The 27,215-nt window shown below is 40.3% G+C and overlaps 1 protein-coding gene across 6 annotated transcripts in view; it reads left to right on the forward strand.

Annotated features, from left to right (window-relative positions):
* The window catches only part of LOC138743113 (E3 ubiquitin-protein ligase RNF130-like), a 131,515-nt gene that overhangs the window by 36,486 nt on the left and 67,814 nt on the right, over window positions 1-27,215 (forward strand). For all 6 annotated transcript variants that reach the window (XM_069897960.1, XM_069897959.1, XM_069897964.1 and 3 more), the window contains exon 4: window positions 17,545-17,627. In XM_069897960.1, coding sequence (XP_069754061.1) covers window positions 17,545-17,627 — 83 coding nt within the window. The remainder of the gene's footprint in view (window positions 1-17,544; window positions 17,628-27,215) is intronic.

Below are 27,215 nucleotides of genomic sequence, written 5' to 3' on the forward strand. Positions count from 1 at the left end.
CTGTTTTCCTTACCCATAATCCCCCACACAGCTGGAACCTCTCTGGTGCTGGCAGAGCGATTCCAGCAGCATGGGGGATTATGGGAAGGAAGACTACCATTGCTCCCACACTCACACCCTGAGCCATCGCTGCAAACCGGAGCAGCGTTCGGAGCGATGGCACATCACAGAAATGACCCCCTTTCCCCTGATATCAGCAGCAAACTCTCCTCAGGGGTCCTCAGGGGTCCTCAGGGGTCCTCAGGGGTCCTCAGGGGTGTTGAAGAGCAGAGAGTCCTTGGTGTGTAAATCCAAGGATCCTTGAATGGGGTAGCACAGGTAGAAAATGTGGTAAAAGGTGCATGTAGGATGTTGGCCATCACGAGTTAGAGCAGGGGTGTCAAACTCAAATTCACGGAGGGCCAAAGTTAAAAACTTGGACTAAGTCGAGGGCCGAACTAAATATTTATTGAAAATTTTCAACAACATCTGCAGGTTTTCTCTTCTTTCAACATATGTAATGTTAAACTTTAGGATATAACTTTAGGAGGATAATGTTACAGGTCAGGAGTAGGTAGCTCAAGTTCACCCTTTGCTTGACCTGAGGGAAACCTATTTGGTCCCTGTGGAGATGTAGTTAGCATTCACAGGCTGTGTCCATTTTGGCCTGCATCAGGACTCAGCATTTCCTGCTCACTCCTCAGGCTCTAGGCCTCGATTCACCCTCGACCCACCATCCCTCTACCTGACCAGTCCTTTACCCAACCTCTACTCACCCCTCACTCCACTCGCTCTGCCTCTACCCACCCCATCCTATACACGCCCCTCTACTACCTCTCCCCTCCACCTGTTCCTCCCTCTACCCGTCTCTCACCCTCTAATCACCCTCCCCTACTCGCCCTGCCCCTCCCCTTTTACCTCTTCCCTATCCACCCCTCCTTCTATTCATCCCTCCCTCTAACTGCTCCTCGCACCGCCATAACTTCCCCTGCCCATTACTCCTCACCTACACCCTCTGCCCATCCCTCCTTACCCACCCACTCAGGCCCAGCGCGCTGCCGATCAGCCTTTGTGGAACAGCGGGGGCCGTGCGCAGCCTGCCATGTCCGTCGCGCCGACAGGAAATCACAGACGCTCGCCAATCCGCCGCACCGCTCGACAGGTGGGAGAAGTGACTGTTTGTGCGGGGAGCCTTCCAACTGGCTTGCCGGCTGATGACATCGACAGACTTCTCGTGTTACAATTTTGTTTTCCCCGTTCTCAAAGTTTGCACAGTCAACCTGCAACACTCTTGCTCCCTCCGCGTCCCGTGGATCTAATGCCCGGGTGTTGTTAGGATTCCCAGCAGAAGGTTTGTGGAACTTTACCATTCTGGATTCCTTTTTGAGAATATTCTGGCCATCTTTTAAGTGGGGTGGTTTTAGGGGGGAGGGGATAGTTAGGGGGTGGGGAAGGATGTGCAATTAAGGGGGAGGATGGTGGGGGTGACATTACCAAAAAACAGCATCGGCTCTCGCTGCAGGGCGGGCCACCTATAATACATTTTTGAAATGATCTTGCGGGCCAAATATAATTATATCGCGGGCCAAATTTGGCCCGTGGGCCAGAATTTGACATGTGTGAGTTAGAGCATTAAACACTAGAGCAGAAGATTACTCTTGAACATAAAACATTGGTTTAGACCTCAGCTGAAATACTGCATGATCTGCAATAGCATGGATGTGATGGACGTGTGGATGGATGCACCACCATGTTCAGGAACAGCTGCTTCCCCTCCACCATCAGACTCCTCACCAACAAACTCAATCAGGGACTCGTTCAAGGACTCACACTTGAGCACTTTATTGATTTTTTAAAATTCTTTCTGTATTGCTCAGTCAGCTTGTTTACATTTGTTATCAGTTTGCTTTTCTTTATTTGTTTACATGTGTATGCTGAGTACAATTTTTCTGCACTGCCAATAAGTGGTAATTCTGCCTGGCCCGCAGGAAAATAAATCTTGGGGTTCTATGTGATGTCATGTATGTACTCTGACAATAAATCTGACTCTGAAATCTGATGGTGCCGAAGGGATTCACGAGGATGTTGCCTGGGATGGAGTTATGAGAAGAGAGTGGAGAGACAAGTTCTGTTTTCTATGGAGTAGAGGAGGTTATGGGGAATACTGAGTGAATTATGTAAAACTATGAGGGGTATAGATAGGATAGCTGCAGGAAGTTGTTTTCCTTATTATAAGGCATAGGCTATTCAACCCATCACGTTTTCCCCGCCATTTAATCATGATCTGATCCATTTTCCCACTCAGCCCTACTGCCAGGCCTTCTCTCTTTGATGCGCTTGGCTAATCAATAAACTATCAATCTCTGCCTTAAATATACCCAATGACAATGGATATGTATCAAACCAATTTAAATTAAGTAGGTCAACTAGGCAGGGATGTCCATTATCTCCCTCACTGTTCACTTTCGCAATAGAACCATTGGCAGAACTGATAAGAACAGAAAATAAAATAAATGGGACAAAAATAAAGGAGAAGGAGTATAAAATCAGTTTATTTGCAGATGAGATCATAGTTTACTTAACAGAACCAGAAATATCAATAAAAGAACTACATAAGAAATTGAAGGAACATGGAGAAATATCGGGGTACAAGATCAACACAAATAAAAGTGAAGCGATGCCAATGAATAATATGGATTATACAGAATTTAAAAAAAGAATCACCATTCAAATGGCAAACATAAGCAATCTAATACCTAGGTATTAGATTAGATAATAATCTAGGCCATCTATACAAATTAAATTATCAGCCATTAATGAAGAAATTACAGGATGACTTAGAATATTGGAAAGATTTACCACTAACACTGATAGGGAGGGTAAATTGCATTAAGATGAATGTCTTCCCAAGGATACAATACCTTTTTCAATCGTTACCAATTCCCTTAACAGAGAAATTCTTCAATGAACTAAAGAGAATAATAAGGAAATTCTTATGGAAAGGGGGGAAACTGAGGATAGCGCTAGATAAATTAACAGAATGGTACAAACAAGGTGGTTTGCAGCTACCAAACTTAAAGAATTATTATAGAGCAGCACAATTCAAATATCTATCAGATTTTTATCAAGCAAGGGAAAAACCAGATTGGACCAGGATAGAGCTAGAGAAAATAGGGGAGAAGGTACCAGAACATATACTATACAAGTGGGATGAAAAACTGGAGCAATCTAGAAATTCACCAGTACTGCACCATTTACTCAACATATGGAAGAAGATTCAAGTAGAAAGGAAAAAAACAAATTATTGACTATCAAAATAAATTATTATTGATGCAAAATCAACTAATCCCTTTTACAATAGATAACCTTTCCTTTAGAGAATGGGAGAGAAAAGGAATTAAAAGAATAGAAAATAGTTTTTTTGGGAAATAATTTATTAACATTTGAACAAATGAAGTACAAATATGGTATAACTCATGGTACAATGTTTGCATACCATCAACTGAAAACTTACTTAAAGGACAAATTGGGAAGCAGATTGAGATTACCAGAAGGAAGCAGCTTTGAATATGTGATTACAGACACAATGATAAATAAAAGATTTATAACAAACATGTACATCAAGCTGCAAGAGAAGGAAAATGATGAACTAAGCTATAAACCTAAACAAAAGTGGGAAAAAGATTTAAACATAAAGATAAAAAATGAAATTTGGGAAAAGTTATGCTCTGGAACTATGAAAAATATAATAAATATGAGGTTACGCATGATACAATATAATTGGTTACACAGGCTATATATCATGCCCCAAAAGTTAAACAAATGGGACTGAACAGTATCAGACAGATGTTTTCGTTGTAAGAAGGAAACGGGAACAACAGTACATGCAATTTGGGCATGTGAGAAAGTGAAAACGTTTTGGGAAGATCTAAATCAGGTATTAAATTAAATCACAAAAAGCAACAGACCAAAAAATCCAGAGATCTTTCTTCTAAGTAATATAAGAAGTAAAGAATTAGGCCTCAAACTGGATGAAGCACAAAAAAGATTTATTATGATAGCCTTAGCTGTAGCAAAGAAATGTTTTATGTCAACTTGGAAATCAGAAGAGAGCCTGAGAGTACAACAATGGTACATAGAAATTAATAAATGTATTCCATTGGAAAAAATAACATATAATTAAAAAAATAAAGTCACATTGTTTGAACAAATTTGGGAACCATACATGGAACACAACAGAGAGGGCCTACCGCAGACTTCCACCCCCTAAAATGATAAAATGAGAAGAAGACAAAATGGCCTGATCCAGTGTGTAAAAGTAGATGACACAATTTTCTTGTTTATTTTCATTGTGTGATGACATTGTTTAGTGGTTTTATTGTTTTGTATATGTTGAATGTTTAATGGGTTTGGAGGGGGGGGGGGTTGGAAGGAGGGAGGGGGGTGGAAAGGGGAGAAAATGCCACTGTGGGAAATGTTTATTTATGACTTGGCCTCCACAGTTGCCTGTGTCAACAAATTTACCACCCTCTGACTGAAGAAATTCCTCCACATCTCTGTTCTATGCAGATCCCCTTTAATCCTGAAGTAGTGCCCTCTTCTCCTAGACTCTCCCACTCTGGGAGACAGAGGTGAATTAAAGTAAAGACACAGATTTAGGGTAAGGGGAAAAGAATTTGAGATGATTTGATGCACCTGGAATGAGAGAGTAGTGGAAGCTGGGTCACTGACAGAATTTAAGGAATGCCTGGATGTGCACTTGAATCATCCAGGTGAAAGGCTACAGGCCACATGCTGGAAGATGTGATTGACATAGAGGATAGCGATAAGGAGATTAACATGCAGAACATTAAAGTTAAGGATTTTGAGATCAAAAAAGAGGTGGTACTGGGTCTTCTGAGGAGCAGCACCTGATGGGAATTATCCCAGGTTATTGAGAAAGGCCAGTGCAGAGATGGCAGGGGCCTTGGCAAAGTTTGCATCCTCACTAGCAACAGACAGGGCCCCAGAGGACTGGAGAGTATCTAATGCTATACCTTTGTTAAAAAAGAGAAATAGGGACAACTAGGAAATTGGAGGCCATAAGTCTCACATCAGTGGTGGGATGTTTTCTGACATCAATGTTGTGCCTGTCCAGAAGTCTTAAAATGTCTCTATTGTACTAGCCTATACCACCACACCCAGCAATGCATTCCAGGTACCCATACTCTCTTTGTACAAAACCTACCTCTGAGGTCTCCCTGAACTTTACTCATTGCCATCCTGGGGAAAAGGTGCTGGTTGTCCATCCTATCAATGCCTCTCATAATCTTATAGACCTCTATTAAGTCACTCTCATCCTCTGAGAGGTGGGAGGGGGAGAGAGTTGAAGGAAGATTCGGAGCAAGAATCTTTTTAAACACATGAGAGATAGGTGCCTGGAACGGGCTGCCAGAAGTAATGGAGAAAGCAGATCCCATAGTAGAACTTAAAAGGCTTCTAGAAAGACACACAAGGAATGGAAGGATGTCCATCAGGTGTGGGCAGCAGAGTTTTAGTTTGATTTGGACATTATTTTCTGCACGAGTATGTGGGCTGAAGGGCCTGTTCCTGTGCTGCACTGCTTTTTGCACTAATTGCAACTGTGAATATTTATTGACCTTTCTGATGTATTATCTCTTTTTTTTATCTCGTGGTGCATTATATTGATTTAATTTATTCTATTGTAGTTGGCGTATCTTGCATACTTGGGCGGCTGCAGTAAGCTAGAATTTCAGTCTATCTGTATGTATGACAACCGACTCTCATATCATAGCATCATAATCTGGCAAAGATGCAGCACAAGACTGTATGCAGTAGGCGCATTGTCACTGTGAGGATAGGACTTGTCTCCACAAGTTTGTGCGGTTGTCACTCTGCCAGTTTTAACATTGTCAGATGAGTGTGCAAGAGATAGATGAGTGAAAGTGAGTTCACATTGGTTCAACACTTGTGTTGGTAAACCCGTGTGTTTTTCCTGTTGTTCAGGTCCCAGATGTCAACTTGCGCTTTGTGCATAAAACATTCATGCTGAAGAAGTAGAAAGAATGTGAACCAACAGATTGTGGGTACTGTTGGTTGGCATAGATATCATTCACAGCAGTTTCGGTGAATTATGACTTTGATGCAAGATTACTCATCTACAAAGTCACTGTTGTTCCAGACTACTGCACATTACAACCATCAACATGAAATCCCAAAGATGATTTCATGTTTAAAAATATTTCCACATCCGCAACATTCCGACATTCTTTAAGACTACTATTTATATATTTGGTTCTTGATGGCAATAGCAGCAGATTTCTGTACCACTTTCTACAGAAAGTATTCTTTCTCTGTGATCTAGTTAAAAGAAAATTCTGATTCATAGATTTACTTGGATTTAGAAAGCCAAAGTCTGTTCAGGGATTGTCAGAATAACTTTGTGTATGGAAAATTGTATTTCACAAACTTGATGGAGTTTTTTGAGCGAGTGACCAAGAAGATTGATCATGGTAGGATGGTAGATAGAGCCTATATTTACTCAAGCAAGGTCTTTGAGAGGTCCCACAGAGTAGGCTGGCCTAGAAGATCAGATTGCAAGGGATCCAGAGTGTTCTGGAAAATTGGATAGAGAATTGGCTTGATGGTAGGAGAAAGAGGGTGGCAGTGGAAGGTGGTTTACTCAGATTGATGGCCTGTGACTAGTGGGGTTTCACAGGGATCAGAATCCAACTCAGAATTTATTGTCATGAATATGTCATGAAATTTGTTGATTTGCAGCAGCGTCAGAGGTGCAAATATTTCAAAAATAAATAAATAGTGTGAGAAAATAGGATAAACTGAGGTCGTGTCTGGGGCTCAGTGCTGATTCAGGAATCTGATGGTAGAGGGGAAGAAGCTGTCCTTGTGCCACTGGGTGCTCATCTTCAGGCTCCTGGACCTTTGTGCTGTTCAGTATTGAATCCACTGTTATTTGTCAAGCATTTTTACAGCCTGGATAACGATGTTGTCATTTTACTTAGCGTGGTTGATAAACCTAAAATATATTTAATGTAAGAAAAAAAGATTTGAAAGGGATGTGTGGAACACCTTCACAGAGCATGGTGGATATACAGTATGGAATGATCTGCTGGAGGAAGTGATAGAGGAGGGGACAATTGTTATGTTTAAAAGAGATTTAGACAGGTGCATGAACAAGAAAGGTTTAGATCTGGACTGAATGCGAGGAAATGAGACAGGCATGAGCAAAATGGGTTGAAGAATCTGTTTACTTGCGGTTGAATATGATTGCGATTTGAGTGGTGATGAAGGAAATGGTTTTGCTTGCACCCTGCGTGGTTTCACAGTATCATTTTAGCTCAGCTGGCACCATATAACCACTTACAGCACAGAACAGGCCAGTTCGGCCCTACTAGTCCATGCCGTAACAAATCCCCACCCTCCTAGTCCCACTGACCAGCACCCGGTCCATACCCCTCCAGTCCTCTCCTCTCCATGTAACGATCCAGTCTATCCTTAAAGATAACCAATGATCCCGCCTCGACCACGTCTGCCGGAAGCTCATTCCACATCCCCACCACCCTTTGCATAAAGAAATTTCCTTTCATGTTCCCCTTATAATTTTCCCCCTTCAATCTTAAACCATGCCCTCTAGTTTGAATCTCTCCCACTCTTAATTGAAAAAGCCTATCCACATTTACTCTGTTTGTCCCTTTTAAAATCTTAAACACCTCTATCAAGTCCCCCCTCAATCGTCTACGCTCCAGAGAAAAAAAGCCCTAGTCTGCACAACCTTTCCCTGTAACTCAAACCTTGAAATCCAGTCCACATTCTCGTGAACCTTCTCTGCACTCTCTCTATTTTGTTTATATCTTTCCTATAATTTGGTGACCAAAACTGTACACAGTACTCCAAATTTGGCCTCACCAATGCCTTGTACAATTTCATCATAACCTCCCTACTCTTGAATTCAATACTCCGATTTATGAAGGCCAACATTCCAAATGCCTTCTTCACCACACCATCTCCCTGAGTATCAGCCTTGAGGGTACTATTTACCATCACTCCTACATCCCTTTGTTGCTCTGCACATCTCAATAGCCTACCATTTAATGCATATGACCTATTTAGATTTGCCTTTCCAAAATGTAACACCTCACACTTATCTGTATTAAATTCCATCAGCCATTTCTCAGCCCACACCTCTAGCCTTCCTAAATCACCTTTTAATCTACGGTAATCTTCCTCACTGTCCACAACACCACCAATCTTTGTATCATCTGCAAACTTGCTTATCCCTTGCAAACCCCTACTTCCAGATCGTTACTATATATAACAAACAATAGTGGACCCAGGACCGATCCCTGAGGAATTCCACTAGTCACTGGCCGCCAATTGGACAAACAATTTTCCACCACTACTCTCTAACACCTCCCATCCAACCATTGCTGAATCCATTTCACTACCTCCTTATTTATACCTAATGCCTCCACCTTTTTTCCTAATCTCCTGTGGGGAACTTTGTCAAAAGCTTTACTAAAGTCTAAATAGACAACATCCACAGCTTTCCCTTCATCAACCTTTTTCGTAACCCCCTCGAAAAACTCAATCAGGTTTGTCAAGCATGATCTACCCCTGACAAAACCATGCTGATTACACCCTATCAATCCCTGTACCTCCAAATATTTGTAAATACCATCCCTCAGAACACTTTCCATCAACTTGCCCACCACAGACGTCAGACTCACGGGCCTATAATTCCCAGGTTTACATTTGGACCCTTTCTTAAACAGCGGAACCACATGCGCAATCCTCCAATTCTTTGGCACTACCCCCGTGGCCAGTGACATCCTAAATATCTCTGTTAATGGCCCCACTATCTGTCCATTCCTGATTGCACAGCTTGCAGACATGATCTTTTAGGTGAGACATTAATCTAAAATCCATTGCACTGTTTCAGTGTTATTCCTTCAGTAAACTCAAAACATTTCAATGCCCTTTATAACTAGCAATGTGCTTATTGAAGTGTTTTAATATAAGAAACATGGGAGAAAACATCAAGAAATAAATGAATCTTTTCAGTTTCTATTCTAAATTATATAGATCAGAGTCTTTAAAAGATGAAAATAAAATATATTTATCTGGGGTAAATTTACCTAGATTGAGTATGGAAGGACAATCAGAATTGAGTGCTCATTTTACAAAGCTGGAATGAAGGAGGCAATGCATCCATTGCAAAGTAATAAATCTCTAGGAGAAGATAGTTTTCTGCCCAAATCTTATAAAGAATTTAAAGTTTTATTGATTCCCATTTTTATGGAAATGGATCAAGCATCAATAACTCATACTCTCCCAGAATCATTTTCAACAGTAATAATTACAGTGATACCAAAAAAAGGAAGACACCCTTTAAAACCTTCAATCTATAGACCTATTTCATTATTGAATGCAGATTATAAGATTTTTGCTAAAATATTGGTGAATAGAGTGACTAAATTATTATCGAAGCTAATAAAAATGGACCAGATAGGCTTCATAAAACCATATAACAATTACAGCACGGAAACAGGCCATTTTGGCCCTCCTAGTCCACATCGAACTAAGTACTCTCCTCTAGCCCCACCTACTTGCACTCTGCCCATAGCCCTCCATTCCCCTTCCATCCATATACCTATCCAATTTTTTCCTTAAATGATAAAATTGACCCTGCCGCCACGACTTCTCCCAGAAGCTCATTCCACACAGTCACCATTCTCAGAGACAAGCAGCAGACAACATAGCTATATTAATGAGCATTATATATTTAGCACAAAAAATAAAAGATTTGTGTTGCTGTGGCTTTAGATGCACAAAAAGCATTTGATAGATTGGAGTGGGACTTTTTGTTTAAGGTTTTGGATAAATTTGGGTTTGGCCAAACTTTTATAAATGGGTTTAAGGCATTATATAGTGATCCCAAAGCTAAAGTAGTGACTAATGGAGAAATATCTGCCCCATTCCAACTGACAAAATCTCCAGTGTTATTTATACTAGCCATTGATCCACTATCAGAGGCAAATAGGAGAGATTTGGAAATTAAAGGATTTAAGATTAGTCAAGAAGAGCATAAAATTAGTTTATTTCCAGATGATGTTTTAATATATTTGACAGAACCTGAAATTTCCTTACGAAAATTACATTTCAATTTGGTAGAATATAGTAAGATTTCTGGTTATCAAATAAATTGGGATAAAAGTGAAATTGTGTCCCCTATGGAAGGAGATTATAGACATTGTCAAATAAATTCTCAATTTAAGTGGCCAAAAGATGGGATTAAATCTTCATGGATTCATGTAGATACTAATCTTTAAAAAAAGTATATAAATTGAATTATTTGCCATTACTTAAAGTTTGAAGAAGATTTTGAAAGAAAAATTGATGATTTTATAGCAGGAAGAGTTATTAAGATGAAATGTTCCCAAGAATCCAATTTTTTTTCAAACCTTACCTATATTATTACCACAAAAGTTTATTCAAGAATTAAATAAACATATAAAGAAATTTCTTTGGAAACGAAAAATGTCAAGAGTTTCTATAGAAAGTTTAACATGGAAATATAACTGGGAGACCTAGTTTCCTAACTTTAAGAATTATTGCCAAGTGGCTCAAATAAGATTTAGTACTTTTTTTGAAGGAGTAGAAAAACCAATGTGGGATAAAATAGAATTGGATAAAATAGGAGAGAAATTAGCAGAGGAATTGATAAATAAATGGGACTCAAAATCAATAACTGGTGTTAAAGAAACACCAATTATGAAAACACTTGGCTATTATTTGGAACAAGGTAAATGATGAAACTGGAACAAAAGGAAGGATATTGCCCAAGATACCTTTCAATCAAAACTCTTGTACCTTTCTCAAAGTACAATTCAATTTTAAATATTTTGTTTAGTAAAGTTATTAAAATATTGAAAATTGTTATGAACAAGGCCTACTGGTGTCATTTAAACAATTAAAGGAATAAATGCACAATAATTAATAAAACTCTTTTCTGTGATTTTTTTTTTCATTTGAGAGAATATTTGAGGGAAAAGTTAGGTCCAGCATTGCTGATATCTACCTGTGGTGAAGTCAAAACTCTTATTAGGAGAGGAAATATTAAGAAATTTACTTCTGCAATGTATCTTTTATTACAAAGGGAAACTACTAAACAGGGAGTGCATAAATCTAGACTGTTGAATTTGAATATTACAATTGATGAGCAAAGATGGTCAGATCTCTGAGATTGTTTGACAAATACTATTAATGTAAGATATACATTAGTTCAATTCATTTTTTATATCAGCTATATTTGAACCACAAACATTGAATAAAAAGAAATCAGATTTATCAGATCAGTGTTTTAGGTATGATGAAGAGGTAGGAACTTTCTTGCATTCAATTTGTTCATGTCCCAAGGTAAAGCCTTTTTGGGTGGATTTAGAGAATTTCTTAGAACAGGTATTTTATTTCCACAAAACCCAGATTTATTTTTATTGGGAAATATAGAAGGAACTAGACCTAAGTTGAAACTAGCAATATATCAAATGAAATTTGTTAAAATGGTATTCGTGGTGGCAAGGAAGTGTATTTCAGTGACCTGAAAATCAGATTCACACTTGACGATGAGAAGATAGAATGCAGAAATTCAATGCTTTATTGGCTTGGAGAAAATTACATAAAATTTGAGAAATAAATATAGTGTATATCTGCAAATTTGGAGCCCCTATATGCAAATTTTTGGTATAAATATGTAGTGGTTCTTCCATCCTCTTGAGACCTGCGTTAATCTTCTTCCCTAAATTGATCGTATAAACCTTGCTGGAGTCCTGTGTGTTGGGAAGTGACCCTCTGAGTAATCCATGAAGCTATTTTTATTTTTCTTTATATTACTTATAATTTTTTGGGGGATGGGAGGGCTTATAACCATCATGTAATGATCAAAATGTTCTTAAATTTAAACATTTATTGTTTTGTATAATTGTTTATTAAATGCATGTATCGAAAAATTTTAAATAAAATATTTAAAAAAAAGAAACATGGGAGGCAGATTGCATAGCTAGATTACTTAAATAGTAATTAAATAAGTTTCACATTGTATGTTTTAAACAACACACACACACAAATATTTGATTTCAAAAAGCATCCTTTAAATGTCCCACTTAGACCAAGACGAGTTTAACATTTCACCTGAAAGTTAAGCAGTGTGCAGTCATCTGTATTCTGTGCCTGTTTTGAGAGCAGCACATGATAAACCCACAACTTTCCGATTCGTGGTTTTGCACTGTGACTAAGTTGAGGCTGGCACCTGTTTAAAAACTTAATTTCTGGTACTTTCCAGCTGCTTAGAAATAACGTAACACTTCACTGTGTTTTATTGGTTATAAGTGTTGAGGCATACTTGGAAGTGTGATTAAATGCTCACATAGATGAGGGTTTAGTGAAATCATAAACTCAGTGAATCTCGTATATAGTGTAAGATGAATGACAAAATTGATCATTTTCTTTATATTTGCTTGGTCTGCTTTTCCAAATATTTACAAGCCCATGAATCATCTCAAAAAGACTTGGCTAGACATTCTCTGAAGCAGGTTGCATTGGTGGAGAGAGAAAGCTGTGATTTTTAACAGTAACCTGCTGATGACTGAAATATTAGCTCTGCTTTATTTTTTGACCTGTTTGGAGTTCCATCATTGTCTGTTACCTCAGACACCACCCACTTTAGAACCAGAGAAGCACAGAAACAGGCCCTTTGGCCCATGTTGTCATTGCCAATCAGTTATTCTATCCAGTCCCTTTCACCTGCACTTGACCATATCCCTTCATACACCTCCCATCCATGTACAAGTCCTGTCTTTTCTTAAGTGTTGAGATTGAACCCGTATTCACCACCTCTACTGGCAGCTCATCAAGTGAAGATATTGCCTCCCTACTGTTGTTGAACTCTGGAGCTGGGGTGAAGGGCAGGCATGTCAAAAAAAATGTGAACCTGATGGTGTATTAACATTTTGATCCTTCTCACAATCACAGTGTGTCTCACCAGATCATTAGCTGGTAAAGTCCGCATCGGACTTGTCAGCCACAAACGAGCCTGCAGCTGACATTTACCCCCTCCATAAATCTTCGTCCGCGAAGCCAAGCCAAAGAAGAAACATTAGAAAGAGCTGCTGAAAAAGTTCCAAGTGAGCACAGCAGCCTTTCTCTTTCCTCTCTATTCCCTGGAAAGCAGGTGTCATATTCTTTAGGATCAGCTGACACAGTGTTGGTCTGCAACATTTTAATAATTTAACATCAGGCCTAGTGATCCATCAGAGAACTGGAGCAAAAAATTGAAGGTGCTGGCAGACCAAAATTAAAAGAGAAAATGCCACAAGCTCTTGATAGGTCAAGCAGCAAATGAAAAATATTCAATAATTCAGGTTATGAATCAATCTGAACTGGAAAAGTGAGAAAACCAACCCGTCTTAAGTAGCAGAGAGGGAGATGGGTGGAGAAATCAGAGACTGTCTGATAGAATGCAGATAAAAGTTGTCATTCTTATAATTGTATTCAAAAATTACATTTGGAAACAGAAGAAGGGAAAAAAATCAATTTGATATAGTCACAATGTGAAGAGATAATATAAGGCGGTGACTAGGTTTTAAATTTAATATGTCTGTAGGACTGCAGATTGCCAAAAGGGAAGATGAAGCTTACATTGTGCATTGTTGGAGGAGCAGTGTAGGTCAAATTGAAGGTGGAGAATTAAAGCAATAGCTGACTTGAAAATCAGGCATGCCTGTGAGAATTAAAAACACACAATGCAGGGGAAACTCAGCAGGTCAAATAGTGTCCTCTCTATAGCAAAGGTAAAAATACAGAACCAATGTTTCGGGCTTATAAAGGACCTGGTGAATTTCTTCAGCATTGTGTGTTTTTACTTCAGCCAAGGTGTTGACAGATTTTCGTGTTTTACCTTTGAGAGCTGTTGTGCAAAGTAGTCATCAATCTGTATATGATTTACTGAAGAGAGAGAGAGAGAGAGCACACGGTGAGACTGAACTTGGTCTGGTTATAATTGGCTTGGTGATGGGCTTTCTGACGAGAAATCGGGAGCAAATGGTATTTTTGCAGGGAGTAATTGTCAAACCTATATTGTTTGTAATAAATACAAATGACTTGGTTGAAAATATAAGTGATCTAATTTGAAGGTTTGCAAACAACATGAAAATTGGGAGAGTCGTAGCTGGGCCAAAGAACCTGTTCATGACTCTAACGTAGATGAACTAGAAAGTTGGGTGGAGCTCTGGTAGATGGAATTTAGCGCAGTCAAGTATGAGGACATGCATTTTGGGAAGTCAAATTCTGATAGGACATACAGAGTAAATTGCAGGGTCCTTAGGAGCATTGATGTACAAAGGAAATGGAAGTCCACAGCTCCCTAAAAGTTGTGACACAGGTGGATAGAGTGGTGAAGGAGGAATTGAATATCCTTGTTTCATAGAGAGAGAAAGCCTGGAATATAGTTATCAGGATGGATTGGATAGGCCTGCCTGATAGGAAACTGCCTGATAACCTTCTGTGAGGGGCATAGTATAGGATGGATGGAATGTTTTTCCCAGTGCTGGGGAGTCTTGAATTTGACTCGGCCACAATTTTAAGGTAAGAGGGGAAACATTTAAAGGAGATAAGTTTTGAACATGAGGTCAATGAATATCTCGAAGCTTCCAGAGAAGGTGGTAGGGGCAGTTGCAATTACAGCATTTAAGATAAAGGAGCAGAAGTAGACCATTCAGCCTGTCAAGTTCGCTCTACCATTTATCATGAGCTGATCCATTCTCCCACTCAGCCCCTCTCCCCTGCCTTCTCCCCATGACATTACTTGCATTAAAATAAATATACCTGAGAAAATTTCTATCATGAACAAACCTGTGATTTCTGTCATGCTGTCTTCACATGACCTTTATTCTCCTCCTCTTCCTCCTCACTAACTGCTCTAACATTTTGGTTCCTCTCCCTCTGCAAATCTAGTTTAAACCCATCAAGCTGAGATCCTTTTGGGTCCTTCACGTTGGATTAACTTAAAAATTATATCGACTGAAAAAACTCTCCATTATTTCAATACTTGGAGCTCCTTTACCTTTCTCTGCTTCTAGATCATCGGATAATCGGATCATTTTGTTGTCAGATACTTCCAACAAATATTTTCTGAGATTAAATGGGATTCTATTTTGAGATGTGTTCATTCATTTTCTCTCTGTGCTAGACACTCATTTTTGCAATTTAAAGTAGTCCATTGTGTCCACTGTTTCAAAACTTGATTGGCTTAAATTCCATCCTAATTTTTAAATGTGATAAATGTAAAACTGAAGATGGTTCATTGTGTCATATGTTTTGGTTACGTTCTTTGAAAAGACAAATCTTTAGTTAATATTAATTTGGTTCCATCTCCTTTTTTTTTGCCTTGTTTGGAATAAGTGGGCACAGTAATCTGATACTGAATTCTTCACAATCTCATGTAGTCACTTTTGCTTCCTAGAAGGGCCATAGGAATGAAATGGAAAGATGCTGTCTCTCCCACTCGCGTTAAATGGCTGTCTGATACGATGGCTTGTTTGTCTTTAGTAAGAAATTAGATCTTCCACTAGTGTAATGAATGAAACTTTATTTCTTACATTATATGATGTTCTTCTCTTAATTATTTCCCAAATTTGTAGGCTGAACTAATATTTGATCTTGACCTCATTGTTTATTTTTCTGGTAATTATCAGATAGTGGACTACAACAATCTCTGTAGGTAGGGGGTTGAATTTGTAGATTAGCTAGATGATTTTTCTTTCTTTTTGCATGAACTTTTTAAAAAATGTAACATAGGTTTTGTCATTACAGTTATTAGTATCATAAATTTGATTAGTGTTCTGTTCATGTTTATTTACCTATGTAACATTTGCTAAATTAAATGAATAAAAATATTGAAAAGCAAACCCATTGAGGCAAGACTAACAAACCTACTGCAAGGATATTAATATCCTTCCAGGTCAGGTACAATCCATCCTGTCAATACAGATCCAATCGTCTCTGGAACAGAGCCCAGTGATCTAGAAACCTGAAGCCCTCCCTACCACACCATGTCCCCAGCCACAAGTTAAGCTGTTTTATCCTATTTCTAACCTCTCCATCACGTGGCACAGGAAGCAATCCTGAGATCACTAACCTGGAGGTCCTCTTCTTCACCCTAGCGCCTAACTCCCTGAACTAACTTTGTAGGACCTCCTCACCCTTCCTACCTATATCATTGGTCTCTACGTGGACCACAATATCTGGCTATTCCCCCTCCCACCTGAGAATGTCGTAAACTTAATCTGAGATATCCCAGACCCTGGCATCAGAGAGGCTGCATACCATCCAGGATTCACAATCTCCTCCAGAGAACCTCTCACCTCTCATCTGTCTTCCTAACTATGGAATCTCCTATCACTACAGCTCGCCTCTTTTTCCCCCTTCCCTTTTTAGCCACAGCATAAGACTCCATGCCAGAGACTTGATTGCCACTTGTACCCGATAGGTCATCCTCTCAATGGTATCCAAAATGGTATACTTGTTTTCCAGGGGGACACCCACCAAGGGGGCCCTGCTCTGTCTGCCTGTTCCTTCTCCTAACTGTAACCCATCTACCCTCTTCCTTTCTCCTAGGGTAATAGTGTCCCTGTAACTCCTATCTATCACACCTTCTGCCTCCAAAATCTCTGGAGTTTATCCACCACTTGCTCCAAAACCTTAACATGGCTTGTCTTGAGCATCAGCTGGATGTACTTCTTGCATTTGTAGTCATTAGGGAAACTACTGACTTCCCTAACAATCCACATTATACAAGAGGAGCATTCCCCTGCCCTGGGCTCCATACCCACACTCTCCCTATCTATTTCTCTCTCTCTATCCCTCATGATTTAACCATCATAATTTTATATCCCTCTATCAAATTTCCTCTCATTCTTCTGCACTTCAGGGAATAAAGACTTGACTTGTTTAACCGTTCCTAGTAAGTCAGTTCTTCAAGTCCTGGTAACATCCTTTTATATACCTTAGGCTTGAGCCCTTCAGACCTTGATGAAGGGCTCAAGCCCGAAACGTTGGTTATGTTTTTTCATTTTTGCTATATAAAGGATACTGTTTGACATGCTGAGTTTCTCCAGCTTTTTGTTTTTATTTCAACACTTTTAAACCATAAAACTTAAGCAAAGTGTGTTGCTCCCTACTGAAATGGTAGTTGTAGAAGTGGGTATAACTATGACATTTCAAAAACCATTTAGACAGGTAGGGAAGGTTTAGAGGGATTTGGATGAAATGCTGGCCACACTCACCATGGATGAGTTGGGCAAAGGGCTGGTTTTCATGCTCTATCACTCACTGGACTTCCTTAGAAGATTGCATCGACAGGGGACTATCAGCATTTTTCAATTCTTTTTCCTGGTATGTCAATATGTAGATTAAAACAATTTTGTTTAGAATTCCTTTTGCTAAATATAATTTATAGATGTTTACTGAATTATATTTTTTTGCATTTTTCAGGAAACTGATCCAGAATTTGACCACTGTGCAGTCTGTATTGAGGGATACAAATCTAATGATGTGGTCAGGATCCTGCCATGCAAGTAAGCCCTTTTAGCTTGCATTAATGTGTATAAATATAGTGAATTTTATCAATACTGTAACTTTTGCCTGGATGATTTTTGTTCCATTCCAGCTACAATATCTATGATTTAAAAAAAACAATTATTTAAATTATTTAATGTGAAAAGTGTCCTAGAGCAATGGAAATGAAAACAAAATAAAAATTGTAATTGGAAGGAGTCTGGCTATAGTAGATTTGGTAAGGATTTTGTCTTGTATCACCAAGGTGGATGGAGATGAAATACATAGATTGGGTGATGATTGTTGCAAAGTGGCTGGACTCGAGAGACAGAAAGCATTTGTAACTGTGTAAGGCAAAAGGGAATTCTATAAAACAGTGGTTCTCAACCTTTTTCTTTCCACTCACATCCCACTTTAAGTAATCCCTATGCTATAGGTGTTTGTAATTAGTAAGGGCTTGCTTAAGGTGGGATGAGGGTGGAAAGAAAAAGTTTGAAAACCCCTGTTTTAATCATTCCTAATTAACTCATTATGTGCTCGGTTTCACTTCTCCAAAGGAAATGGGCCAATGATAATTTTTCTCAAGCAAAATATTTCAGTAACAATTGGGTCCAGAACAGTGATTCTCACCCTTCCCTTTCCACCCACATCCCACCTTAAGTAATCCCTTACTAATCACAGAGAACTAATGACATAGGGATTTCTTAAAGTGGGATGTGAGTGGAAAGAAAAAGGTTGAGAGCCACTGCTTAAAGGTTCAACGTTTTTATTCAAAATGTTTAAAGTGAGATGAGTGAGCAAAGGAGGCCTCAGTGTAAGGTTAGAATTAGCTACTGAGTATTTTGACAAATTGAAGCTGAGCACATAAGCATAATTACAAAGGTCAGTTTCACTATGTATGTCTTTGTGAAGCATGTTCATTTGTCATTTTTTAACAGAAAGGAGATGTAAACAAGTGAGCTTTAGCTGATGATAATGGGGGATTTTGGAATACAGGTACATGATCCTTTATCCGGAACCCTTGAGGGACACTGTGTTCTGAATTTCGGATTGTTCCGGATTTCGGAAAGCCAGATTTAAGCCAACCCAAATTGTGCTGCCAGTCTCCCCCTCCCCACCTGCCCGACTCGCACTGCCATTCTCCCCGCCCCTCGCTCGCCTGACTCATGCTGCCGTTCTCCTCCCCCTCGCCCGACTCGTGCTGCCGTTCTCCCCCCCTCGCTTGCCTGACTCGCGCTGCCATTCTCCCCCCTTGCCTGACTCACGCTGCCATTCTCCCCCCTCGCCCGACGCGCTGCCGTTCTCCCCCCCTCGCCTGACTCGCGCTGCCGTTCTCCCCCCCCTCGCCTGACTCGCGCTGCCGTTCTCCCCCCCCTCGCCTGACTCGTGCTGCCGGTCTCCCCTAACCCCCCCTCACCCGACTCGCGCTGCCGGTCTCTTCCCCCCTCGCCCGACTCGTGCTGTCGGTCTCCCCCCCCTCGCCCGACTCGCGCTGCCGGTCTCTTCCACCCCCCTCGCCCGACTCGCGCTGCCGTTCTCCCCCCCCTCGCCTGACTCATGCTGCCGGTCTCCCGTACCCCCCCTCACCCGACTCGCGCTGCCGTTCTCCCCCCCTCACCCGACTCGTGCTGCCGTTCTCCCCCCCTCACCCGACTCGCGCTGCCGGTCTCTTCCCCCCCCCCCCCCCCGCCCGACGCGCTGCCGGTCTCTCCCCCCCCTTGCCCGACTCACGCTGCCGGTCTCCCCCCCTGCCCGACTCGCGCTGCCGGTCTCCCCCACTTGCTCCCCCCACCCACACCCCCCCGCCCGACTCACGCTACCATCTCTCTCCCCACTCCCCCCCCGCCCCCGACTCGCTCTGCTTTCCGGATTTTAGATGCCCAGATAAAGGATAGTGTACCTGTCATGCATTTTGATAATCAGATAATTCACAACTAAAACCCAAAAAAGCTATTTTGAACACTAATTTTGAAACAAATTCTGACTATAATAGTTTTCTAGCTTTCTTAACAATAAACTCCACTTTTTTTCTTGCTGTGAATTGCAGAAATCTAATGATAAACAAGTAATAACTGCTGGTTGAAGGTGCTGTAACAAAAACTGTTTAAAGTTGAAAAAAAGTTTGTGCAGTTGATAGTTTCTTGTCATTTTGTGAAATTTGCAAATGGACAAAGGAAAGGAAAATCAAAATTCTGCAGATAATGGAAATCTAAAATAACAAATGTTGCCTGGATTAGGGAGCGCGCCTCATGAAAACAGGTTGAGTGAACTCGGCCTTTTCTCCTTGGAGTGACAGAGGTGACCTGATAGAGGCATATAATATGACGAAAGGCATTGATTATGTGGATCGTCAGAGGCTTTTTCCCAGGGCTGAAATGGTTGCCACAAGAGGACATGAGTTTAAGGTGAAGGGGAGGAGATGTCAGGGTAGTAAGATTTTTACGCAGAGGGGTGAGTGCGTGGAATGGGCTGCCATCAACGGTGATGGAGATACATAGGGTCTTTTGAGAGACTTGGATAGGTACCTAGAGCTTAGAAAAATAGAGGGCTATGGGAAAACCTAGTAATTTCTAAGGTAGGGACATGTTCAGCACAGCTTTGTGGGCCAAAGGGCCTGTGTTGTGCTGTAGGTTTTCTATGCTTCTAAAATGCTTATTGGTCAATTAGCATCCGTGGGGAGAGAAAGTTACCATCTATGATGAAGGTTCTTTCTTTGACCTGAAACAATAACTCTCGCTTTTAACATGTGCTGTGGCCCCACTCAGTAGTTCCAGAATTTTCTGTTATTGTGGACAAAGATAATGCAGAAAATTGTGTGAATGCTGAAATTTGAAAAAAAGAAAATATTGGAAATAAATATTGAGCATGGAGCATTACAGCACAGTAATGTCCATGATGTAAACCTTCTCCACACCAATCTAGCCTTTCCGTCCCTCACACCCATGACCCTCTTTTTCTTACATCCACTTGCCTATCCAAGTCTTTTAAATGTCCCTGTTGTACTAGTCTCCACCACCACCACTTAACCAGTGCATTCAAGGCACCCACCACTTTTTGTGTAAACAAAAAAAAAATTTGCCTCTGACATCACCTCTAAACTTTCCTCCACTCTTCTTAAACAGATGCCCTCTGGTATTTGCTATTGTCACCCTGGGAAAAGGTGCTTGCTTCGCCCTATCTATGCCTCTCATAATCTTGTATAGCTCTCAAGTTACCTCTAATCCTTCGTCACTCCAAAGAGAAAAGCCTTAGCTTGTTCAACCTAGTTTCCTATGACATAATCTTCAATCCAGGCAACATCCTGGTAAATCTCCTCTGCGCCCTCTAAAGCATCTACATCCTTCCTGTAATGAGGTGACCAGAATTATACCCAATACTCTAAGGGTGGGCTAACCAGTGTTTTGTAGTGCTGCAACATTGCCTCAAAGCTCTTGAACTCAATCCCCCGACTAATGAAAGCCAGCACACCTTGTGGCTTCTTAACCACCCTATCAACTTGCGCGGTAACCTTGAGGGATATGTGAACCCAAAATCTCTCTGCTCCTCCACACTGTTCTGTCATTAATCAAGTACACCGTCTTCAAGTTCAATCTTCCAAAGTGCACCACTTCACACTTATCTGATATGAAGTCTATCTGCCATTTCTCTGCCAAATACTGTTTCATGTTGTCCTGGTAAACTTATACCTCTCATTTTGATCGTTTTAGATTGATCACAGTGTTTGAGCTTCCGAAAGAAAATAGACATACACACCGAGAGCAGTTCAGTTTATACAAATGTTTATTACAAATTCAAAAACTGATTTCAAGCTACAATATGCTAGCCCTTCCCAACTATACATCAACGCCTCGACTGGTCCCAACTGCCGAAGCGAGGCAACGACTGCACGCTTGTAGTAGGTTGTCAGGGCGCTGGTAGCAGCTTCTCCACCTCCCTCGACCATGATGTTAGCTGGACTCTAGAAGTTCTTCTTCTTGCTGAGAGATTTTGCCACCTCTCGGAGAGTCTCAAACTTCAGCAGTGGGACTATGGCTTATATTACCCAAAAGTTGTTTACTTCATCACTTATCTTTGAACAAATGATTTAATTATCTTCAAGGTCTCCTGACAGTCTGCGACCAACAGAAAAAAACTGCATCTCTGGGCCTCATGGTGGAATTTAGATGTGTCTACTAATTCATATGCATCCCTGGGCCTCATAGTGTAAATTAGATTATGTCTTCTGATTCTAAAAACAAGCAGGTTCTCAGCCTTGCAGAAGCAAAGGCTGGAAAAGTAACAAACACAGTTTAAATCTTCCATTACACATGTCTATATCCTGTTATAACCTACAACAATCTTCTACACAATTCACAGCCCCTCCCAACCTCTATCATCTGAAAACTTTTCTTCATCCAAATCATTTCTAAAAAATCACAAAGAGCACAGGTCCCAGAACAGAACTCACCGCAGAATACCAAGTTTATCATCATCTGATTATGTATTCTCACTTCCCACGGTCAGTGAGGAGGCTGAACATCAAAAGGAACTGCTCATACTAGCCATCCGAGACTCTCATTTTACAAACCAAAATTTATTTATTTATTTGTATAGATAATAATACTTGTCCTGCATATGTATTACTCATCTGTATGTGTCTGGTTGTGTATCTGCGTGTTTTGTACCAAGGACTGGAGAACACTGTTTTGTCAGATTGTACTTGTACAATCAGATGACAATAAACTTAAATACAACCCAACAAAACAATGTTTCACCGGATTATGGTGCACAGATAATGCACAGCACATAGTAATCATAAATATAATTTAAAATAAATATTTAAAATATTTTGAGATTATTTACTCAGTTACAGGATAAGGTTCATCAATCTCACAGACTGTGGGAAGAAGCTACTGCCCAGCTTGGTAGTCCTGATTTTAATGCTCCTGGACTACCTCCTTGATGGGTCAAAGATACTGTGTGCTTGATGGAAAGGGTCCTCAATAATTCTTTGAGCCTGATTTAAGCAACGCTCCTGGTAAATGTCATTAATGGACCCCAGTGATCTTCTTGGCTATTTTGATGATCCTCTTTACTGACTTCTTTCTGTTCCAATCTGATGCTTTGCAGCTCCCGTCCCCCTCACAATGATGCAGCCAGACAGATGCTCTCAACTGTGCTCCTGTAAAATATTGTCAAGATGGGGGCTGGTAGCCTTGCCCTCTTGAGGAAGCAGAGGCACCGCTTTTCCTTCCTGATTAATGAAGAAATGTTGTGGCTCCTAAATAGGTCATCAGTACATATTGTTAGGTCTGCTTTGTTCATGAATGAGTGAGACAAACACCAGACTGAGTCGAAATCAGGGTTCTTTGTTCTTTATTACCGGATTGTAACACTTGCGACTAAACATGTTAGTCGGAGAATGCATTCTGCCGTTATCAGCAAAATGGTGATTTTTTTATACCCTTGGATACATGCTTAGAACATCATCATATCATTACTTGTCCAATGACTAAAACTGTTGCTATCCTTTCCCTGCTAGCTTCCTGCCTCTCAATCCATCAATGTCTCTCTTATCTTGTAAGTACAAGGATGCATTTACATCTTGTTACAGCCCTGTACAGGGCAGGGTAACTCCTTACACATTCCCATCTCATGATGTTTTACCTTACAATATGCACACCAAGGAACATTGTGCACAGAGCCATTGGTGTGGAGTGGAGAGTGGTCAATCTCATCCTCCTGAAGTCCTTGATCATCTCCTTTGTCTTGTCCACGTTAAGACTCAGTTGTTGTTCTCACACTATTTTATGAGCCTTCCGATCTCTTTTATGTGAGCTGACTCATCGTCGTTGCCAATGAGGCCAAATCTAAATCCAAGTAGCTAAGGTTCCATAGATCCCATGGCTCATGACTTTCTGAATGGGCCTACCATGGGGAACCTTGTCAAATGTCTTTATTAAAATTCATATATACCTCATCCATCCCTCTCACCTTCATCAATTTCTTTTGTTATTTCCTTGAAAAATTCAAGCTCATGAGGCATGACCTGCCCCTTGCAAAGTCATGCTTTCTATCCCTGAGAAGACTATGCTTCTTTAAATGCTTGTGAATTCTGTCCCTAAGAATTCTCTCCAATATTTTGCCCACCATGGATGCAAGACTCTCTGGTTTATAATTCAGAGGATTCTCCCTATTACCTTTATTAAAGAAAGGGATTTAATTTGCCATTTTCCAATCCCCTGGTACCTCCCTTGTGGTCAGGAGGGTGTAAAAATTATTGCCAAGGCAAGGCCCCCACAATCTCTTGCTTCCTGTAGTAACCTAGGGTATATCCCATCCGGTCCTGGGGACTTATCTATCTGAATATTTATCAGAAGATCCAGCACTGCCTCTTCCTCAACCTCCAACACATTTGCCTGTTCTACACATCTCAAATTCATAAATGTCTCTCTCCCTGGTGCATACTGAAGCAAAAGATTCATTTAGGACCTTCCTGATCTCCTCTGCCTGCAGGAACTTCGCCCCCTTTATCCATGATCAGTCTTGCCCTCTAGTCATCCTTCTGTTCTTCACGTTCACCATGGAGTTTTCTTAATCCTGCCTGTAAAGGCCTTCTCATGCCCTCTTCTCCCTCTCCTAAGTCTTTCCTGCCTACTACATAATTCTGATGTCATTCCTGACTTTTGCTTCCTTAGCATTAGGTTTGCGTCATTCTTCCTCTTGACTAGTTATCCCATCTCTTGTCCAGTCTCCATGGCTCCTCATCCTATCATTTTTCCTTGTGTGTTGTCTCTGAAAATACTCCACGTTTCTGCTGTTCATTTCCCTCAGAACATCTGTTTCCAATTTACCCTCCCAAGTTCCTCCCTAATCCCATCATAGTTAGCACTTGCTCAATTAAATACCCCCATTTCATCTACCTCTATCCTTGACCATTGCTATGTTAAAGGTCATGGAAGGGACCTGGGCAGGTAAAGGTGTCTCAGTGGTATGGTGGTAAATAAAATTTCAAGTTAATGGCCAATTCCTTCTCGACTGATATGCTCTGATCCACTGAGTTTTTTTCAATGTTGTATTTAATCTGTTGTGAGCAACAGGAAATGACTTTCATTCCTCAGTTTTGAGTTAATTATAGAATTGCTTGTGCAGTTGTCTTCAGTTGGTCCTGCTCATACTTTCCGCATTGTGAAGGGACCTTTAGTATGTATTCAGTCATGCAAATTTGAAGTAACAAATAGGATTTTGAATATCCTAAGCAAGAATCCCTGACTGGATAAATGGATCTTTATTGTTCATAATTTCATCAAGGATAAAAAAAATCACTGGGGACAAATTGAGTAGAAAGCCATTGTGTCTGAACAGGAGAATCTAATTACATCTTCCATAATTGTTCAATAACCAGCATTTGAACAAATCTGGCATCTTTTTCAATCATTTACCGTTTAATAATTTGCGGGGACCTTAGATTGTAAGAGAACATGGAAGATAGAAATCTACAGCACAATACAGACCCTTCAGTCCACAGTGTTATGCCGACCTAATTACCTACTCTAACAATTTTCTAGAATTTCCCCACTGCATAATCTTCCAGTTTTCTCAATTCTGTGGCTCTGCCTCCACTACCGTTGCCAGCACCCACCCCTCTCTGTGAAGAACTTGCCTTTTATATCCCCTGTATTTGCTCCCAAACACATTAAAATATGACCCTTTGTGTTAGCCATTTCAGCCCTGGGGAAAAATCCTTTGGCCATCCACATGATCAATGTCGCTCATCATTTTATATACCTTTATCAGGACACCCCTCATATTCCGTCGCTCCAAGGAGAAAAGCCCAAGCTCACTCAACCTAGGAACCAGAAATGAGTTTACTGGTGTGAAAGATTTGAATCTACATGTTAGTGTTCCATTCAAGGTTTTCTGGTTTATTTTATTGAGTTTATTGTACATGTATCAGGATGTAATGTTTCATTAATGGATCTCATTTGCAGTATCACTTCATTTTCTGACATTGCATACTCTGGATATACATTGACCTTCGAGGAAATACAATGCAAATTCACCAAAGTGATACCAGATTTAAAATATTATAAATATAGATTGCAAAACTCAGGTTCCAATTTCCTTTAGTTGAGGAGGTTGAATAATCTCACTGAAATGTTTAAAATAATTAAAGACTTGAGTAGATACAAAAGGAGACAGGAGGACAGACTTATCATCCCATTAAAGTGGCAACATAGGTAGGTAGGCTGGGAAAGAATGCTTTGGGCAGGCTTGCCTTCAATCAGTAAGGGTATTACGTACAGGATCTAGGATGTCGTATTGCAACTGTACAAGATATTGGAGAGACTGAATATTAAGAACATAAGAAATAGGAAAGGAGTAAGCCATTTTGCCCATCAAGCTGGCTCCACTTTTCAACAAGATCATGGCTGATCTGGTATTGGACATGGCTTCAATTACCAATCTTTTCCCCAAAACCCTTAATTTCTGTATTACTCAAAAATATACATTGAATAAGGCAGTGTGCTGCTTTGTTGGGCAGAGAATTCCACCAATTCACTACTGTCTGGTGGAAGTAGTTCCTCCTCGTGTCTGTCTTAAATCTATTTCCCTGAATCTTGTGGTACAGTTCTGGTCACTCAGCTATAGGAGAGATGGCATTAAGCTGGAGAGAGTGTATAAAAGATTCATAAGAATGTTACTGGGACTGGCAAACATGATTTATAAGGAGAAGCTGCATAGACTGGGACTTCGTTATCCAGGAGGGTAGAAAGCCTTATGGAGATGTATAACACTGTTCTTTTTTTTTTGGCTTGGCTTCGTGGACTGTGAGGGGCATAGATAAAGTAAGGTCCTCTTTTTGTGCTATAAAATGCTTAATATGGATAAATCATTACATCTGGTGAGGGAATCCAGAAGAGGACATCACAACATTAGAGCCTTGCCTTTTAAATGTGAAATAAAGAAGTCCTTTTCCCAGGGTAGGGGGCTGGGTTTAAGGTGAGATGGAAAGATTTATAAAGGACTTAAATGACACCTCTTTCATACAGCACATGTGGGTGTATGGAACAAGCTGCCATAGGCAGTGGAAGAGTATAATTGTAAAGTTTGAGAGACATTTAGACAGGTGGATGGATAGAAAAGGTTCAGAGATTCATGGGCTAAAGGCAAGCAAATGTGACTAACTTGGGCAGATTACTTGGTAAACATATTAGGCTAAAGGTCCTGTTTCTGTGCTGGGAAACTCTCTGACCAGATACGGAGAAATTATTACATTTGGTGGGTGAATTCAAAACAAGAGGATGTAACACCATTGGAGCCTAGCCTTTTTGGAATGTAGTAAGGTAGCATTTTTTCACATGATGGGTAATCAATTTCAAAACTACCTCAAAGGATGTGATAGTTGATGACATTTAGAAATTTTTAAGACAGAAATTGATAAATGATGTAACAAAGGATAGGTAACAAAGAGAGATGAATGGAGTTGCATTGATCGCCTATAATGAACAGGTTCCAGAGGTTGAATGACCTTCTCCAATTCTGAACAAAGCTGGAGCTGATATCTAGGCCAAGTGTATTCCCAAACAGATGAAATGAGGGACATCCAAAACAGGAGTCCTGGAAAA

This window comes from Narcine bancroftii, chromosome 9, assembly GCF_036971445.1.
Source record: "Narcine bancroftii isolate sNarBan1 chromosome 9, sNarBan1.hap1, whole genome shotgun sequence".
Taxonomy (NCBI): domain Eukaryota; kingdom Metazoa; phylum Chordata; class Chondrichthyes; order Torpediniformes; family Narcinidae; genus Narcine; species Narcine bancroftii.